The sequence below is a fragment of the Anopheles marshallii genome, chromosome 2 (genome assembly GCF_943734725.1).
Source record: "Anopheles marshallii chromosome 2, idAnoMarsDA_429_01, whole genome shotgun sequence".
Lineage (NCBI taxonomy): Eukaryota > Metazoa > Arthropoda > Insecta > Diptera > Culicidae > Anopheles > Anopheles marshallii.
The window spans coordinates 24541463-24552955 of NC_071326.1; the positions used below are offsets into that span (position 1 = coordinate 24541463).

The following is an 11493-nucleotide window of genomic DNA, read 5'->3' on the forward strand; positions in this document are numbered from 1 at the left end:
AATTGTTGTCCGGCGCGTACTGTAATCCCACGTCCGACTGTTGTGCGTATTTATTCGATGCCCGCTCGGCACACAATCAATTCGCCGATGTTAGTCTCGGGTTCTTATCGATCAACGTACGGTACAAAGTTCTGCTGGCCGTTCTTTCACCGCACACGATGGCGACGATCGACTGCCGGGGTGCATTCTATGCGGGTTGCTATGATTCACCATAATCTACCGTAATTCTCTGATAATGCGCCCCCGATTAAGGAAGCTCGAGCTGATCCGCGTGCTTGCAGAGCGCAATCAAACGTACGGGGGCTTCGATACACGCAGGCTGCAGTACGCGATGGGTGCGTATGCAACGGAACCGTATGGAAACTTTCTTTTCACATGGTTTTTTTTCTCTTTTCGGTGTCGATTTTGCGGACTTCGACGAGCAACGGTTCCACGCCTACATCACACACGTTTTGGTTTTGGCTCTTTTCGCGGGCGAATCTTTTCAAGTGTAACGCATCACTGCTTTTAAACGATGCAGCTTTTCGGCGCGCGTTTCGTCTGCTTTGGTTTGGTTCACTCGTGACTCGAACTTCAACAGTACACCATAAATGTAATAGTTGGAGACAAAAATAAGGTAGAAAAAGAATAACCGTAGTCAAGTTATTCACTGTAGAGTTAAATTTCCGGCAAGTATTTCCGCGCGCGCACAAAGCACATCCTACTCGCACGAATAGCAACAGCGTTTTGCTTGTGTTGCTGTTTTGTGCGATGCATTTGCTGTGCGGCCCAAGGTTGGTGCAAATAGGTAAGGGTTATGGTCCTATAACAACAATTGAGGTTTTTTATTTGGGTTTTCAGGAAAGGAAAGAACGAATTGATTTAACAGGAATGATTTGTGTTGCGTGAAAATGAAAGAATTTGATAAATTGTCACTAGTGCCTTATATAATAAGTTGATTCTATGGCAAAGAAAAATAATTTGCCATTTCAACACGAGACCATCACTTCTGATACCCACGTTGACAGCCAATTGTGACAGCCGCCTGTCATTGGTTTGTTTTCCAAAGTGAAAACGTCAAGGATCTGGACATTTTGTTCTGCGATCGAAATCCTTGAAAACGAAAAATACAATTTTGGGTCGTATTCTTATCAATCTACGATCGAGTGCTAAACCGCCGCATTGCTAGCAGATAGCCCCAGTAAGTGCAGCTACTAGCGTTTTCGTTTCATTTTGCATCGCAGTAGTGTACGTCTGTTTACGCCATCTCGCGAAAATTCATGTGAATTATGTAATTTTTCTTCGCTTTCGGCTTGCTTCGAGCGGGTGTCTTTCCCATATCTATAACGTTTCGCCATTCCAGAACAATGCTGCGCGTGCCAGTCAGTCGGGCCCTTACCTTCGGGGCCCGGTTCCCAGTGCAGACGATAGTGCGCACGTCGGCCACTGTACCGGCCAAGGCGCCGGAGAAGATTGAAGTTTTCGTGGATGATCAACCCGTGATGGTGGACCCGGGCACTACCGTCCTGCAGGTAAATTGATAACGGGGTTTGAAAGCATCAAGCTAGTGTTGGTTAATTTGCAATTGTGTTTCTTCCTGGTTTTTTCGTTTGTTTACTCAAGGCTGCGGCGCTAGTTGGTGTGGAGATACCGCGCTTCTGCTATCACGAGCGTCTGGCTGTTGCCGGCAACTGTCGCATGTGTTTGGTAGAGGTGGAGAAATCACCTAAACCAGTCGCTGCCTGCGCAATGCCGGTGATGAAGGGCTGGCGTATAAAGACGAACTCTGAAATGACGCGCAAAGCACGCGAGGGCGTAATGGAGTTTTTGCTAATGAACCATCCGCTCGATTGTCCCATCTGTGACCAGGGTGGTGAATGTGATCTGCAGGACCAAGCAATGGCATTTGGTTCGGATCGATCGCGCTTTACAGATATTCACCATACCGGCAAACGGGCGGTGGAGGACAAGGACATTGGTCCGCTGATTAAAACCATCATGACTCGGTGCATTCACTGTACGCGTTGCATCCGGTTCGCATCGGAAGTGGCCGGTGTCGATGATCTCGGCACGACGGGTCGCGGTAACGACATGCAGATTGGTACGTACGTGGAAAAGTTCTTCCTTTCCGAGCTGTCCGGTAACGTGATTGATCTGTGCCCGGTCGGTGCGCTGACCAACAAACCGTACAGCTTCGTGGCACGCCCGTGGGAAATTCGCAAGATCGAATCGATCGATGTGTTGGATGCGCTCGGTAGCAATATTGTGGTGAGTACGCGTACCGGCGAGGTGTTGCGTATATTGCCGCGTGAAAACGACGAAATCAATGAGGAGTGGCTGTCGGACAAGTCGCGTTTCGCTTGTGATGGATTGAAGCGCCAACGGTTGATTGCACCGATGCTGCGCAATCCGAGTGGTGAACTGGAACCGGTCGAGTGGGAATCGGCGTTGATTACGATCGCGCAGGCGTTGCGTGGAGCACCTAAGGGAAAGGTGGCCGCTGTTGCTGGAGGGTTGGTGGACGCAGAATCGCTTATTGCGTTGAAGGATTTGCTTAACCGGTTGGGATCGGAAACGCTCTGCACCGAGCAAAAGTTCCCCACTGACGGATCGGGCACGGACTTCCGTTCCAGCTATCTGCTCAACTCTTCGATCGCTGCTTGCGAGGAAGCGGATCTGGTACTGCTTGTCGGTACGAATCCCCGCTATGAAGCACCACTTCTGAACACCCGTCTGAGGAAGGGATACATCCATAACGATCAAAACATTGCAATGATTGGACCGAAGGTTGATCTTTCCTACGAGTACGAGGTGAGTGGCGATTGTTTAATTTTCTTTTCCTGAGGTTTTTAATAAAAAAATCACCTTTGAACGTGTTTTTAGCATCTTGGAAGCGATACCTCGCTAATTCGCGACATTGCAAATGGACACCATCCATTCGCCAAGAAGCTGAAGGAGGCAAAGAAGCCCCTAATCATCGTCGGTGCCAATCAACTTGCCCGAAAGGATGGTTTGTCCTTCCTCACTGCACTACACGTATTCGCTAACTCGTTGTCACCGTCAGACGTAAGTGGTTCTAGCGCTGTAAGTTAGAGTTAATTAATGAAACGCTTTTTTTACTGCAGAAAAACTGGAAGGTATGGAACGTGCTGCAGACGAACGCAGCTCAAACGGCCGCCCTGGACGTTGGCTACACGGCAGGCGTCGATGCTGCCGTTGAGATGCAACCGAAGGTCCTGTTCCTGTTGGGCGCTGACGGCGGCATGGTCGATAAGGAAAAGTTACCGAAGGATTGCTTCATTGTGTACCAGGGACATCATGGAGACGCCGGTGCACAGATGGCCCATGCTATTCTGCCCGGTGCTGCCTACACTGAGAAGCAGGGCACGTATGTGAACACTGAAGGCCGTGCCCAGCAGACGCTGGTAGCCGTAACGCCACCGGGACTGGCGCGTGAAGATTGGAAGATTTTGCGTGCCCTATCCGAGGTAGCAGGAGCTCCGCTGCCGTACGATAACTTAGAAGATCTGCGTTCGCGCATGGAAGATATTGCGCCCCATCTGGTGCGCTACGGCCGTCTGGAGGCGTCCAATTTCTTTGCCATCGCTGACGCATTGCTAAAGAACGCTTCGGTACAGTTCGACAGTGGCAAGGTGGATGTGGTGCAGAAAAAGTTGGCCGACTTCTTCATGACCGATCCGATTACGCGCGCATCGCCCACAATGGCTAAATGTGTGACGGCAGCGAAGAAACAGTTGCAAGCGAATTAAAGTTTAACATTTGCAAGCTTAACACTGAGACGAAGTCTGCGTTTCCTTGTTGCTGTTCCGGGTGCTTCTACACGAACTGTTCGTGATGCTACGACGTGAAATGGTGAGTGGCTAGAGACATTGTGAGTCCCGTTCGTAGGTTGCGAGATTTAGATGTTTTGGTGGCGTTAGTTGGTGAACCTGAAGTTGTAATACTATGCTACGAATGCCTGGTGATTGTTCGAGCCAACTTATCATTTTACAAGGTTATACTGACTTTTCTGTACATTATCCGATTATGTGCTGTTCAGAGGGCCTTAAATAATTGTTAAATATTGTGTAGACAGTTTCTTTCAGTTCCCTAATTCAATATGGATATGTGTGGTTTTGTTCAATTCTTGTCACCTTTTTAAAGGACGATATAGACAAAGTTTGAGTCTGTTAGTTGTTTGTTCGTTCCCATTTTTTCTCCTTTTTGTTCACTAATAGATCATTTATTCGCAGATGATATGGACGAGTATAACCTTAGGAGTCAGTTTCTGATTCCTGGCCGACAACAAGCTTACGAACGGATACAAAGTACTGAGAGTAGTGAACAGCTAGGGTTTTGTATCGTTATGCATAAAGATGCAAAGTATTTCTTGTAATCAGAATAAAACATGTCCATCTCTTAGGGAAATTAAAATTTGTTGATTTTTCTTTGGACATTGAATATAAAAGAGAAATACCTAGGCGGTAGAAGCTTTTCCTTGGCACAGGTGTTGCAAGTGTTTGTACAACTTATTTCGACACAGTGGATTCGTTCATCTTTCTAGCAACTCATATTACCACCATTCTTGCGCACGCTAAGAAGCATCTTAACGTCATAGACAGTCATAGCGAAATTAGCAGAACTTGCAGAATTGAAAAAAAGAAAAAAACAAACAAAAATCATTTCCAACAGCAGTTTTTTATTGTACCATAATATAATAACAAAACCGATTGAAGCTGCTCTTGTAGAAAAATTGAATTAATCAACAATTGGTCAATGTCATCGATAAACCTGGATGCATAAAGATACACGATCTTGAACTACTGTCTTGATAATTACATTAAAATCATCTTCATTTGTGACTTACACTTTATTGACGGTATCCCGTAACGCAGGAAACTTGCACGATACGCGCATTTCGTTAAAACCGAATCCGTGGTCAAGTTTCACGGGTACGCGGGACAAGGAAATGTTACACAATCTGAACATTGTATCGATAGAGTAAAAGCGTAAAAAAGAATTATTTGTAATGTTAAAAACACGGCACAATATGATAAAAGTTGATTTTGTTGTTGTTGAACGATCAGCTTGTCTCCTCCTCGCGACAACAACGATGCGAGTACGAAGCCACAAAGTCGGAGAGGGTGCCGTCTTGAAGGAGACCCATAACCGCATTGGATCCCAATCGTACAGGGCTCTACTTTCAGGTAGCTTCTGCGCTGGCGTTATTCTTTTGGTCCAGCTTGTTCGAGTTCGATTTCACCATGTAGATGAAGTATGTGAGAATTTCTTTCTCCTTAATCGGAATCGTCTTGAAGTGCTTCATGATTGTCTGCATTGTTATGGGAAGAAAGGGCACCAAAGCGTTAGGAGGGATCGTTCGGTGAGCATTTATTATGCGCACGCACGCCACTACACAGAAAACATACCTCCGATAGCTGCGCTTTGTTGCTGCTCGGTCGTGTGGACACTTTGTAGAACCGTTTGTATCGCCGTAACGTATTCACTTGCAGCTGGTAGAGATCCACCTCCGGCAGATCGGTATCGGTCTCGTTGCTATCATCTTCCGAGTCACGGCGGCGCCTTTTCGTACGCGCGCACTGTATTCGGGCTTTGTGAAAGTCACAGATGTAGATATGTCGTGCCTGTTAATAGAAAAACCCGCACGTTGAACAATATAATACTGAATGACCTTGGGGGTGGGTTTTAGCGGCGATTGCGGCGATAACCTTACATGGCTGTCGATGCTGAGCTTCAGCCTTCGTTGCGTGACCGTCTTCTGAATTCGCTTGCTGTACGAAGCGTTACCAGCCTGCTTCCGGCAACGCTCTCCATCGTCTAGCAGACAGCAGATTTGATCCGCCGGTCCACGGGAATCTTCTTCTCCCGTACTGAATCCGTTGTTGTTCATCATTGAACTACAATTTACAATGCGTAACTGGGACGTACGCACAGTCTAGCGGAATTGAGTTTCTTATTAAATAAAACTTGGATCGTATCGTCCACTGAACTTTCCGTACATCAAAAATACACACTAAAAACTCTTCAGCTATTGTTGCCGTACGAGCAACAAATGAATTCCAACTTTACGTTCTTTTGAACTGCGATTTGTGAAGCAAAGAAAACCACCGCATAACTTTTCACATCACGTCGCGTCACCTAAATTTGGTTCGGCTTGTTGTATGTTTGTGTTTGTTGTGAAAATGGGGAAGTGAGAAAGAAAGAATCTATGAGCAAGTAAGAGAGAGACAGAGAAACCTTGACAACTTTCGCGCGGCGAGCTGTGACAGTTACGTTGACAGCACGTTGTTTACAATTTACCGCAGATCCAAAAGAAGAAGAAGAACCGCAGATCAACAAGCAAACTTGGCACAGTACAGAAATCTTCGCAATTTATATAGAAACTTATCTTTGCAACATAATTCTTCAATTATTCGGTAAGAAAAATGACGAACCAAGAGCGTAATATGTTGCGGAAGTCGGAGTTTCCCGATATGGCCAGAGATGCTCTACCAATCATAGGTGAGTGAAACGAGCCCATGGCAGAACATGGTTCGGGAAAGAATGAGGCAAAACTACTATTTTAATTACTTTACAGAAAATCTCATCATTAACCGAAATAAACATGATATGGCAATGGATTTGATTGCCGAATTTGTTTTCCGCGAGCGTCGCGATGAGCCACGTGGTGCTCAATTTTCAAAGCAAACCGCCCATCCGCGCCTTTCATCAATCGAAGAATTTCAGCTGGTGTTGGTGTTGTGCGAATTCTTTTCCCGTCCCGGTCCGGATGCTACTCGCAATGCAGTATTTTTATCACTGTTTGGTGGATCTAACGTACGAACAAGTGTTCTTAACAAATTGATTAGCACGGCTGTGTCGGGTTCGATTGCACCACTACTATGCGCTGCAGGGACGTGGATGCAACAGTTAGGATGCACTTCCCCGGCTAGTCTAGAGTTGGCGCAGTGTATTGTGCGGGACTTTGTAATATTTTCGAAAAACTCTTCTGAACAACTAAAATCATTACCGCTGGTAGCACCAAGGTTTGCTGCCAATCTTATGACTGCCGTGACAGATCTATACCTAAATGGGATGGCAAAATCTCAACTCATTCCACCTCCCGATCTTCTGCTGGATGTGATTACGGATTGGGTGTCTGAGAATCCTTCCTTGTGTCTTGCATCTCAGCAACAGCTGGCATTGCCTAGTGGAGCCATTGCGATGCCGGTGATCACTCCGCTTGCTGGTCTCATCCGTTGGTGTGTACTTTCGCTGTTGGTTACGAGTAAGCAGGAGCTGTACAGTAAGCTTCATCTAGCTGTACTGCAAAGTTTGTTGGAAGCGACACCACCTGTAACGATACCGCCAACCTTACAACCGATCAACGCTCAACATTTAATGCTGATAGTGAACACAATCCAGGCAGAGACGGAAAATCTGACAAAGCAAGGCCAATCATTGGAGGATGAGAATCTTCAGAGTTGCTTGGAACGGTTTGCGCAAGCTGTGCAGGTAGGACTCACATCGCGTTGTATTTTTGGCAACATCACGCAATTAATGTTCCGGCTGGAAGCACTGCCTGGGAAGAACAAACTGCTACAAATTGTCATTAATGCAAATAAAAATATTTAAATGAAATGGAGCGAACGAAAACAGGCGGTTTTATTTTACATACAAACAAAGTCTGACACCTGTTCAATAAGGTTTAAATCGCTTCGCTTTCTTGATCTGTTCCATTTTCTTCAAATCCCGGTCATACTTTTTCCGTAAGCTGATGATGTCATCTTTCTTCGATTCACGGATCTGGAAGGTGTAGAAATTCTTCAGCTGCTTTGTTGTCCGATCATTGTCGAGCTTTTTCTCCAGCTTCTTAACGACAACTTGTTTTTGTGCAAAAACGCCCGAATTTTTCTTCGATACCGTGACCCAACCGTCCTCATCGGCCGCGTTGTTGCTCTCCTTTGCTTTCTGCTCTTCTATTTTCTGGTCGTACGTTGCCATGTACTCATCAATCTCCTGCTGTAATGCGACCGGGTCCGGAATACGTTCCTGATAAGTTTTGGTCCACTTGGCTACACCGGTAAGCAATGGATTTGCTTCGGAGTGTAGTGGATTGATCGTTCTCTTTCGGAGAAGCTTTTTCAGGGAATCCGGCTTGGCGAACACCACATACGCCACTTTGAAGCAAAACACATGCTTGTCCATGATTTCAATCGGAGCGGATTCTTTGTTCGAGGGTTTTTCCTGCAGCACGACACGTTCTATTTCTCCAGCAGATGAGAATGCATGCTTAAGAGCTTCTTCCGTTGCGTATGGTGGTACGTTGAGCACGTACAATGTGCGACCGGTAGGTTTTTGTTTACATGTTGCTTTGGAGGCATTCTGCTTCACGAATAGCTGATGACTATGGGTGTCGGACTGTTCGTATCTAAGATCAAGTACTGGTAGAAATAAAAACATTGATAAAAAGCTGATCCATAAGATGTTTTAAAGAAGATTTTACCCGTAAAATCGCCTGCAACAGACATAGTTGGGGAGAAATTATTCAGGATTTTCAAGAGAAACCACTTTCGGTACTGCCATGTGCGTTTGGCAGATGTAAACAAACCCGCTTCGTGAGCTGTCAAATGGGAGTTCAACTGTGGTATTGTTCAAACGATATACTGTGGCAATTAGAAGAACAATTCGGACGTTTCTTTAGAACAAGGTGTACTGTTGAGAAAATAAAATAGTATTCGGGTAATGTGTGCTTCGCGCGAGTGTAAGCCGCGTACCACAAACTAGCGATATTTGTCTACGAATGTACACCGCAGTGTGACGAGTATAGTGCGATGTTAGTTGATTTTTCATACTGGCTCAAATCAGTAAACCTTTTCCATACCATATGTTAAATTTGTGGAATTCTTTGATGATTATGATTATCTGGTTAATGATTTATAAAAAAGGAAATTATAATAGAGTTCTACTATTTAGAACAATGATCAAAAAGTCAACAAAATTAATTTGTTGTTTAATCTAGATTAAACTTAAAATAACCGACTGCGTCTAACTAGCTCTATGATTTAAATTACTAAATGCTGAATAGTCATTCCTGTGAACAACCCATTTGCTCTCTAGTCCAGTTGAGTTTTGAACGCAAGACGAGTGCGTTTTTGGATCTTGCATTGCCGTTATATTAAAAATACTGTTTTTTTTTTCAAATGTTTTTACAAGATATCTTGTAGATGTTGTGCTCGTCAGACTTCAGGTGCAGAAATCCGATATTTATCAGTCTTTCTATCGGTCTCCCATGCCCTCCCCTCCATTCGTGTGTTTCTTGTTCCCTATTTCATCATGCTTACTACACCGTTGCTTGCTCTCGCGATGTTTCACCCCGGCGTATCTGTTCTTTGCGCACAATTATACACTTGATCGTTCTCTGCAGCACCTCCCAAACGGTTTCGAAGGGCAAAGTTTTTCGTTCACCATGGAGCAAACTTCGCTATCTACCGGTGAAACCTTCGCCTCATAGTACGAGGAAGTTCGGCTCGTTCGGCAAACTCGCTTTCCAAGGGACACGGCAGGAAGCGTGATAGAACAAAATTAAAAATCTAAAATCATTGCACTATTTCTCATCACCTCTTATGGGGTTTGTTACCGGGCGGGATCAAGTTCTGTAGCTTTGGCCAACCGTTTTTTCTTGTGCCGTCAAGGATAGGGTTTGGGGTTTTTTTTTTTGTTTGCTTGTTTGCCTTGTCCATTTTGCATCTTTTCGTATCGTTTCGCTGTACAGTTTTATAGTGCGCTTGCCGAAAGCAATCATGCAGGCAATTTTGCGTTCCGCTATTAAAGTAATTTCGAAAAGTATTAAACTACTGTAAACAAGTTAGCCCGATGATGATGATGCAAGTGCGCATGTTGGCCGAAAGCAAAATTCTCGCACACGTGTATAAATATTCAATTAAACTGCACCGGAACGGACGTGCACGTTGCTCCAACAGCGGAAAAGAGAAAATCTGAAAGTAGCTAAGTTTGTTGTGTGTTTTGTAATTTTTCCACTACCCTGCTCAATGTGGTGCGGGGTTTTATGCACTGGTTTGAGGTACACTTAGCCATGGATTAAATTGCACATTTCAATCCGATTGCATTCGCCAGTTGGCAGCGCCATTCAATTTACGTCCAGTCCCCACACGTTTCGCTACACATCCACGCTGGCACATTATGGGGTGTGGAGATGGAAATATTTCACGGCGAAACACGCAATACCGGGAACCGAGCTAGCGTTCTGTTTGGGCCAACGAATGTCGAACCACTGTCGCATACGCTTTGGTCAAATGTCAGCAAACGGGCAGAGTTCGATGACAACTCTCACATGAGTCCCTGCTGGCAGCAAAGCGGCGAAGAATAACCGAGTGCGGCCGAGGGAAGGGACCGAACTTAAGACAATCCTCGCAACGGTGCATCGGTACGGAAAGCTTATCCGTATGAGCGTTTGGGTTCGACAGTGTCGAAAGTAAAACATGTTGATTTATGAACACGATTCAAAGATTTATATCCGTAAGACGATGGCGAGCGGTGTCATTTCGGTGGTGTCACGCTCAAGTAGTCAACTGAATATGCACCAACGTTTGGCGAATGGACGAAGCTAGCACGGGCCCTCCCCCGGGTGAAGGGTTTGAGAACGACGCAACCGGCAAGATATATTTTACTACGTTCTTGAGGAATGTCCAACTTCGAAACTTTTGCTTGTCAGATGAAATCTTCATCTTTTGGTAGAATTTGCGAAATTGTTTGTTTTTTTTTTCGTTTGCTTTCTTAAGGCAACTTTTATGAACCGTATCAATTGAATCTGATTATGGCGTGGCATTCGATGTTACGGTTGGATTCATTGCAAATGGAAGTCGGATCATATTTATGCGATTTACTTAAACATTTTATGATCGTTCACGTTGAATTGGAACTATTACAATTCAAATAACTTGTTAGATAGTTCGCCGTACTTTTTTTTATTACAGGCTACTACTTCTACTACTACTACTACTAAAAAATAGAAAGGCCACGAGTTAATTATTGTAAAGTACTAGGCGCCTCCATCGTACGCCATATTAGCTGTAAATTGTTTTTAGTACAACACAACAACATTTAATCGGTTCGGTTTGATTTACCCTGGTGACTACAATGTGATCCTACTCCCACCGAACCCACCATAATGTCTTTCGCGATCATAATTTACTGTTTTGCATGGCATGAAACTGCGCCAGCCAGAAAGCAAACAAACAAAGCGCCCCTTTTGGGGGCAAATGGATAACATTTTTCTGTAAAATGCACTCCGTAAAAACCAAAAACTGTCGATACAATCGCTGTCGATGTGCTGTCGGATCATAAATTACGTACGGTGAAAAATGATGTTTTTCTCACACATCGAATCGGGACCCGCGTTGTACGGTAACATGGTACCAGTAAACATTTCTTGCATCCCCAAAACCGTCATTATGAAAATTGAAAATACAACAACGGAAGCAAAGCGGGGCC

At 44.8% G+C, this 11493-nt stretch overlaps 4 protein-coding genes across 4 annotated transcripts; 2 read left to right on the top strand and 2 right to left on the bottom strand.

Annotated features, from left to right (window-relative positions):
* Positions 1-1346: 1346 nt before the first annotated feature.
* On the top strand, positions 1347-3749 carry LOC128709750 (NADH-ubiquinone oxidoreductase 75 kDa subunit, mitochondrial). Its single transcript, XM_053804767.1, has 4 exons — positions 1347-1511; positions 1603-2790; positions 2863-3045; positions 3105-3749. Exons 1-4 carry the CDS (start codon positions 1347-1349, stop codon positions 3747-3749), a joined length of 2181 nt encoding a protein of 726 aa, XP_053660742.1.
* Positions 3750-5182: 1433 nt separating this feature from the next.
* Positions 5183-5893, bottom strand: LOC128707119 (histone deacetylase complex subunit SAP30 homolog). The gene is made up of 3 exons (XM_053802066.1): positions 5714-5893; positions 5409-5624; positions 5183-5311 (listed from the first exon to the last, which is right to left on the bottom strand). Exons 1-3 carry the CDS (start codon positions 5891-5893, stop codon positions 5183-5185), a joined length of 525 nt encoding a protein of 174 aa, XP_053658041.1.
* A 532-nt stretch (positions 5894-6425) lies between these two features.
* Positions 6426-7614, top strand: LOC128708093 (integrator complex subunit 15). The gene is made up of 2 exons (XM_053803052.1): positions 6426-6501; positions 6578-7614. The coding sequence occupies exons 1-2, from the start codon at positions 6426-6428 to the stop codon at positions 7612-7614; spliced, it is 1113 nt and encodes a 370-aa protein (XP_053659027.1).
* Positions 7615-7677: 63 nt separating this feature from the next.
* LOC128707853 (ribosomal RNA-processing protein 7 homolog A) lies at positions 7678-8510 on the bottom strand. Its single transcript, XM_053802811.1, has 2 exons — positions 8486-8510; positions 7678-8423 (listed from the first exon to the last, which is right to left on the bottom strand). Exons 1-2 carry the CDS (start codon positions 8508-8510, stop codon positions 7678-7680), a joined length of 771 nt encoding a protein of 256 aa, XP_053658786.1.
* Positions 8511-11493: the final 2983 nt, after the last annotated feature.

Coding starts and splice junctions, on each gene's coding strand:
- LOC128709750 (XM_053804767.1), top strand. CDS start 1,347: ATGCTGCGCGTGCCAGTCAGTCGGGCCCTTACCTTCGGGGCCCGGTTC. Junction 1,512..1,602: donor CGGGCACTACCGTCCTGCAG/GTAAATTGATAA, acceptor TGTTTACTCAAG/GCTGCGGCGCTAGTTGGTGT. Junction 3,046..3,104: donor ACTCGTTGTCACCGTCAGAC/GTAAGTGGTTCT, acceptor TTTTTACTGCAG/AAAAACTGGAAGGTATGGAA.
- LOC128707119 (XM_053802066.1), bottom strand. CDS start 5,893: ATGATGAACAACAACGGATTCAGTACGGGAGAAGAAGATTCCCGTGGA. Junction 5,625..5,713: donor AGCTCAGCATCGACAGCCAT/GTAAGGTTATCG, acceptor TTCTATTAACAG/GCACGACATATCTACATCTG. Junction 5,312..5,408: donor ACAAAGCGCAGCTATCGGAG/GTATGTTTTCTG, acceptor ATAACAATGCAG/ACAATCATGAAGCACTTCAA.
- LOC128708093 (XM_053803052.1), top strand. CDS start 6,426: ATGACGAACCAAGAGCGTAATATGTTGCGGAAGTCGGAGTTTCCCGAT. Junction 6,502..6,577: donor AGATGCTCTACCAATCATAG/GTGAGTGAAACG, acceptor ATTACTTTACAG/AAAATCTCATCATTAACCGA.
- LOC128707853 (XM_053802811.1), bottom strand. CDS start 8,510: ATGTCTGTTGCAGGCGATTTTACGG. Junction 8,424..8,485: donor TGTTGCAGGCGATTTTACGG/GTAAAATCTTCT, acceptor TATTTCTACCAG/TACTTGATCTTAGATACGAA.